Source organism: Amaranthus tricolor, chromosome 2 (genome assembly GCF_026212465.1).
Source record: "Amaranthus tricolor cultivar Red isolate AtriRed21 chromosome 2, ASM2621246v1, whole genome shotgun sequence".
In the NCBI taxonomy this organism is placed as follows: Eukaryota; Viridiplantae; Streptophyta; class Magnoliopsida; order Caryophyllales; family Amaranthaceae; genus Amaranthus; species Amaranthus tricolor.
Window position 1 is genome coordinate 33,576,033 of NC_080048.1, and position 7,268 is coordinate 33,583,300.

At 25.8% G+C, this 7,268-nt stretch overlaps 1 protein-coding gene across 1 annotated transcript; it reads left to right on the forward strand.

Moving 5' to 3' along the window:
* Positions 1-1,118: 1,118 nt before the first annotated feature.
* LOC130806416 (protein SOB FIVE-LIKE 5-like) lies at positions 1,119-4,923 on the forward strand. Its single transcript, XM_057671483.1, has 4 exons — positions 1,119-2,000; positions 2,586-2,669; positions 2,821-2,900; positions 4,491-4,923. The coding sequence occupies exons 1-4, from the start codon at positions 1,554-1,556 to the stop codon at positions 4,504-4,506; spliced, it is 627 nt and encodes a 208-aa protein (XP_057527466.1). The 5' UTR covers positions 1,119-1,553; the 3' UTR covers positions 4,507-4,923.
* The last annotated feature ends 2,345 nt before the right edge of the window (positions 4,924-7,268 follow it).

Genomic DNA, 7,268 nt, shown 5'->3' on the forward strand with positions numbered 1-7,268 from the left:
TTAATTAATTTATTATTATTATTATTATTATTATTATTATTATTATTATTATTATTATTATTATTATTATTATTATTATTATTATTATATATATATATATATATAACTTTCGAATAAAAAAAACCAAAAAAAAAAAAATCACAATAGTCAGTAATTAATTAATGCCAAACAGACCCTATAATTACTTAAAATTATTCTAAAAATAAATCATAATATGTACACCTATAATTTTACAATTTGGAATTTAGAACAATGGTAATGAAACCTTTTCTAAATAAATAAGCTAATATAAAAGTAAATAATATAAACATTAAACATCAAGTAAAAAATACTTTTGTACGTGGGAGCTTGTTAAATATATGTAGACATGTAGTAGTTAGTTAATTAAATATTGTGAATATAGTGATTCTAACAATTAATAGCTTTGTATAAAAAAAATATATTCCGAAGGGATATATTGGGTATAATGATGACATAAAAAAGATAATATAGTGTTTTTGATATAGAGTATAAAATACTAATGAGGATGCTGGATGCATATTATTATTTTAAATTTTTGGTTAAATTGATTTTGTAAAATAAAAATTAGAGCTAAATATAACGGAAGCTTAAAGGTACAAATCTCATACACCTCTCATTTAATAGGCCTTACCAGTTGTCTCCCAATGCAAACTGTATGCCAATCACATTTCTGTGCAGGGCACGCCGCCCATTTATTTAGAAAAGTATCTCAGTGCGCACGTATTTCTTGCCCTATTTTGACGGAATATGAATATAGTTTGTCTTTTACTTTCTTTCTTGTTCGAATCTCAACTCGTAAAAAAGACCGGCTTAATAACTATTTAGAGTTATTATAAAAATAATTTATATAACATTCATACTTTTAACCCAAATAATCTCATTTGTTTTAAACATTGATATTCTCTACCATTATGTTATTCCAATTTTACTATCTTTTGATTCAACCAATTTACTTTTATAATTGCATTATTTTTCCAAAAATATCCAATAATTAGTGAAGATAGAGAGAGAAAGAAAGGGAAGCAAATACTGGTCACGGGGGGCAAGGAAGTGTAATAAAAACAGTAGACTATGATAGGCTAAAAGCTAGGTGTCCAAATACGGAGAAAGGAAAACAGGACGTGTACCCCGTTTTTCTTAATCTGCCTGGCTGTCTACCATGTGCATCTTCTTCTCCTACTACTTCTATATCTTCCCCTCTTCCAATTGTCACTTCATTCTCCATTTCATTTCATTTCATTTTCCCGACTTTAACCGTAAACTTAAACTTTACTATTTTTCTACGTCCCAAAATTATCACTTTATTCTCCGTTTTATTTTATTTTTCGACTTTAACCATCTACTTAAGATTAAACATTTTCCAACATCCAAAAATAAATTGTCACTTCATTCTCCATTTCATTTTATTTTCTAACTTTAACTATCAGTTTAAGCTTAAGTGTTTTTTGACATTCTTCGACTTTAATCATCGGCTTAAGCTTCTGGTCGTTTAAATAGCGAACTAACGACGAGAAAATTAAATCTAAAAGAAAATGATGAATGTAGTATTAGCACCATCTTCAGAGTGTAGTAGTGGGTGTGAGTCTGGTTGGACTCTATACTTAGAACATTCTAATAATACAAGTTTTGGTAATCATTATTGTCATAAACAAAGAAAAATAAATGGTTTTCATGGTAATTATCATGAAAAAGATCAATATGGTATGAATAATAATGGGGTTTTTTATGATTATAATGATGGTGATGATCAGCAAGAAGAAGATTTATCAATGGTGTCTGATGCATCATCTGGTCCTCCACATTTTGATCATCATGATCATATTGATGATGAAGATGAAGATCAACAAGAGGTTTTGGGTTATGGTAGAAATAATAAACAAAATATAAAATTAGCATCTGGGCAACATCAATATTATGATTATAAAGCTCAGGATTTTTCTCTTGATGATACTGCTAGCTCTCATATTTTCACTTCCAAGGTTTTTTTTAATACCCTTTTTATCTTTTTGGTTGTATATTTTATTTTTTTAAAAGAATGTTTAATTTGGACTAACATTTTGCATGATATGATTTTTTTTCAAGTTTAATTATAAAATGATTATTTTTATGTTATAATTAGGTATATATACTTGTTATATTTAATTTATTACGTAATCTAATGTGTTATTTTAATTATTTATATACTAAATTAAATACGTTTAATAATTAAAAAAATTAATATTATAAAAGTATTTGATTAGACTATTCAAATAAAATTCAAGTATATATGTAGAGTCAGTGTACAATATATTTGGGGTTCTAGCAATTTTTGGGTAGGATACATAGAATTAGATATTTTGACAATTTAAATTGACTTTATATTTAGATTATTTTGATTGAATTGAGTTGTATTTGATTTTGATTAATTAATATTATTTTTTTTTGTGTTTTTTAATTGTTTGCTTAATTTTCTCAAAAGAAAAAATATAGCTACATGAACTTTTGTTTTATTCTTCCGTGTATTTTTTTATAATATAAATTTTTTAAAATAATAATAATGATATTTTCCTTTTTGTTTTGTGTAGAAGAATGGTGAAAAAAAAGGTTCATCATTGAAGAGGGTGACAGATTACGGCTCACAAGGTTTATCTGCTACTCATTTTCATCAGGTAATTAATTTTCTATCTACTTGAATTGTTTAGGTGAAAAAAATAATTTCTTGATTTTTTAAAAAATATTTTCTATTATATTAATTTAGTTTAACAATTCCTTAATAATATTAATTGACATTAACTAGCATTGTCAATCTCTTTTCTACAGGGAAGATCTACCAATAATTTTCAAGAACATTATGGTTTTGTTCAGCCCCCTTTGTCAACAAAACAATTTAGACAAAACCAGTTAAGTTTCCTAATACTCTACTCTATGCTATGTATTATTTTGCATTAATTTGCTACATAATAACAATGCCATTTGCATTCAAAATAAAATATTTATCAAATATTAACTATTAATAATTTGGTCTAGCTAATTATTTTAAGCACTTTTGTATAACATTTTGACACAAATTTCAATTTAAATTGGTTTGAAAATATTTGTAACTTAGTTTATGACATAATGTTTATTTATATTACTTAACTGTGTTCTTTTTGTCATATTTTCTTTTGCATAATTTTAAAGCACATGTTTGATTCTTATGTCTATAAATATAAATCAAAAAGTTTATTTAAAGTTTACATTAATTAAAAAAAAAGTTCATTAAAAAATATATATTAAAGATGTATTTAACGAGATTATCTCATGTAAATATACTTTAACGATTAAATAAAAAAGAACAGAGGAAATATTAATTATTAATTCCTAATTAATATTGGTTTAGTATAAAGAAGTGTTTGACCTCTTGTACCTATTTTAAAATTATTCACCTTATAGAGATTTTGTAGTTGTACATGTAACTCATAGCTTGTTTGTGTATAGGAGGGTGTATAAGAATATTTGTTACCTTTAAGAAAAAAGGTATTTGAGGTTATAATATAACTTAAAATTGATTTTTGAGGAATAAAATACATTTCACTAACAAATAATTAAAACATAATTAATAAAACAAGGGAGACAAATCTTCTAGGAAATGTTTTGCGGCCTTGTTGGTAGTTTCTTAAACAAAACTCATACATTATTGATTTCCTATCTCTGAAATTTATTTTATATGTTTTTTTATGAAAAAGATATTATTTTTTTATTGCTATATTTCAGTCAAAAAGCTCTTACATAAAGAAAAGTTTAACAATAAAAAAAATCAACATGAGTATTCAAGTATTTTACATGTAGTAAGATATTCAACTTTTTTAATCATCAACTGAAGTCTAATTGACTACATTAGTTGATAATTGAACTCAAAAAGTCATCTAAATCAATGTGCTATTAAATAATCTTAAGTGTCGCTAATTGTGTTAGTTAAAAATTATAAAAAGTTAATATTAATGAAACTTACATTGAAACGAATCATACAAAATACTACTTGACTATGTTTTAACTTATATATTATCGATTGAGGATAAAATACAAATAAAGAGTAATTGTTCGTGAGTGTAAAAATAATTAATCAAAATATATGGAAGTAAAGTCCTGACTTTAATTTTTATGTTGTACTTCCTCCGTTCCACTATACTTATTACATTTGACTTTTTATGCAATCTAAAATGCTATTTTGATCATTTATATATTAAACTATTCATATCTAAAAATTATAAAAACTTACTATTATGAAAGTACGTGATTAGACGATTCAAACAAGATTCTACTTAACTATATTTTTTCTTACACATTAGTCGCAATATATAAAATAAGGTTGAACGATGAATAGTGTCAAAAATCCTTATGTAGCCAGTATTTCAGACAGAAGAAGTAGCAAATTTAGCGGAACAAAAGAAGATAAAGACATATTTAAGTTATTATAATTAAAATTACTAACAATGTGGTATGTTTTACAGGTATAGAGAGTACTAGAAAGAGAAGACAAGCAAAATGCTTAAATAAAAGCCTAAAGAGGAGGATCAATGTACGAAATTTATTAGCTGAAGAAAAAGAACATTTACTCAAAAGAAGTAATGTATGAGATGGAGAAAAATACTTAAGTGAGGGATAAAAAGAGGCAAATCTCAAAGGGATCTATTGTTTCTTTCCCCCTATAAAATTTTACTTGCCTTAGCTTGTGTTTTAATTTACTTTTTGGATGTCAATTTAGTGGAAAAAACAACCTCAAGGTGGAGTACAAGTAGAAATAAATTGTTTATGTACTCCAAGAGTGAATTTATATCAATCCAAGTTTGAATAGTAGTGACTAGAGATCATGTAACTTCATATGTTTTTTTTTTAGTGTACTTCTAGCTACTCAATTAAATGGCAAAATGCATTAGTGTCAAATCTCATGGTGCTCATGAAATTCAAATTATTCACTTGCTACGCTAATCCTATTATGGTCCATCTTGCACGCGGTTCAGAACAGAAAATAAATTATGATGTTTTCTTAATTAATATGTGATAGTTTCTGTATAAACATGTGTCACTTGAAATTGTGATGTTTTATAAATTAATATGTGATGCTTTCTTCATAAACATGTGTTACTAAATCTTTTGCTAAGACAACTTTTTTTAAATCGTTAAATCTTAATTAATCAACGGTAGCTATTCCTTCCTATTCTTTCTATTTTCACACCCCTTCTTATTGAATCTCTCCTATATATATATATATATATATATATATATATATATATATATTTGAGAGTAAAATAAATGAGAAGATGGAAATTTTTTTTTTACCATTTTTCCTCCTTTTCTTCGATTAAAATAAAATGTACATGAGAGTAATTTTCTACTGTTTCAAAGTTCATAACAGGGTACCTCTATTAATTACAATTTAAATTTGACATTTTTTCTATTTACACTACTCCAATTCTCTGTTAAGTTTTTTTCCTGGTAAAAATAAATATTTTTCTTAGCAAGATATATATTGGGAGCTGCTGTTTATTTTTTACCTTATTTTGTTGAATAAAGTTTTGCTATTATATTTTAATTAATCTATCAATGTAGAGATTTAATAAACTATATTGTCTTTTAATAGTATAAAATCTACTTTACCTTATTTAACCAACAAATATAGTAATAAATATATCAATTTGATTATTCCATGTGGCAAATTTAGGGTCGGCCCTGAGAATTTAGGGGCCCGGGGCGAAAAATAATTCATGGGCCCTTAATTATCCGTTTTTGATTGATAATTGTGCACTTATAATTCAATAATCAGTAAATAAGGTAACAATTTATCATTATTAACACTTAGACTTGGTTAAATGCACAATTTAATTACACAAGGTCTATGGATATGAAGGTAAAAATTGTCTACTTTTTTCGTGAGCCCTGGGTATAGGCTCTTCTTGCCCTTGCCTATGAACGGCGCTAACCTTTGTCAAAATGATCAATCTTTTTAGCTAATTGTGTGATGATATGATGAAAGAACTAAAGAAGCATACCATTTATACACTTGAGCAAAGTTATACAATTATTAGTATAGAAATTTGTGCAATATATGTTAATAATTATAATGTAGCAAATATTCCTAAACCCAGAAAGTACAAAGATTAGAATTGTAGAATGAGTTTAAAAGTGTGAGCATCTATTCTCATATACCTAAAAAGAAATATATAAACTATCAAACAGTTGAATTGTGGATGAATATAAAAAATTTATGATAATAATAATTAAGAGCCTTAATTTCAAATAATTGAAATTGAATATATAAATTAATATACAATTCCAATGAAAATCCACATCTTTGTCCACATGAATCTCACAACTTTGATAAAAAAAATTGATCAATATATTTATTATAGTAGAAGTAATATATTATTATTATTACTAGCAGCACAATTTGACTATAAATGTAAGTTAATTAATTTTTAGGTAAAATAATAATAATATTGGTGGACGGAGTACTGGAAAACGACAACACTCTATGTCTCCAACTGTCCGGACAGTGCTCATTTTTATTCATTGATTATTCAATATTTCCCAAAAATAAATATAATGTTAAAGAAGCTAAGATAGCGTCATGTTGGACTTTTTTTCTTTTGATTTTTTTTTCCCTTCTGCTGAGTATTTAGGATGCTGCACAAGAAGCTGTATGATCCCTTTTTCCTTTAAAATACACCATTCGCGTATCTTGGATATTGGATTTCTTTATTTGGGTCATCGGATCTATACGTTTTTGCTCGGGTTTAAATCGGGTGATGTGTTAATATTTATATTTTTGTAAATTTATTTTTGAATTTGGATTAAAAATAGATTCGATTATGCAAAGTCGGATACATGTCAAGTTGTACCTGTTTTGAATACATGATCGAACACTCATATTGTATGTGTATTATTAAATCAATTAATCAACTTTTAATCTTTTATATTATATATATTACATAATTCAATATAAATAGAATTCATATTATTTGAATTACTCATTATATATACTAGGTTTAATAGAATAAATATCGCATTTTGACCTTTATTAAGTTTGTTATATAACTCGTTATACTTTTAATCTAAAAAACTTTTAGTCAAGGCACTGGTACCTTAACTGGTTTTTTTATTTAAAGATATAGGCTAGATAATTTCTATATATGTCAAATTGGGTTGGACAATTTTTCAACGCCAGCTTATTATGGGGGAAATATACGGTGCACACACTCTATAAGCCAAAAAGATTTCATTCTAAAACC

Coding starts and splice junctions, on each gene's coding strand:
- LOC130806416 (XM_057671483.1), top strand. CDS start 1,554: ATGATGAATGTAGTATTAGCACCATCTTCAGAGTGTAGTAGTGGGTGT. Junction 2,001..2,585: donor CTCATATTTTCACTTCCAAG/GTTTTTTTTAAT, acceptor TGTTTTGTGTAG/AAGAATGGTGAAAAAAAAGG. Junction 2,670..2,820: donor CTGCTACTCATTTTCATCAG/GTAATTAATTTT, acceptor TCTTTTCTACAG/GGAAGATCTACCAATAATTT.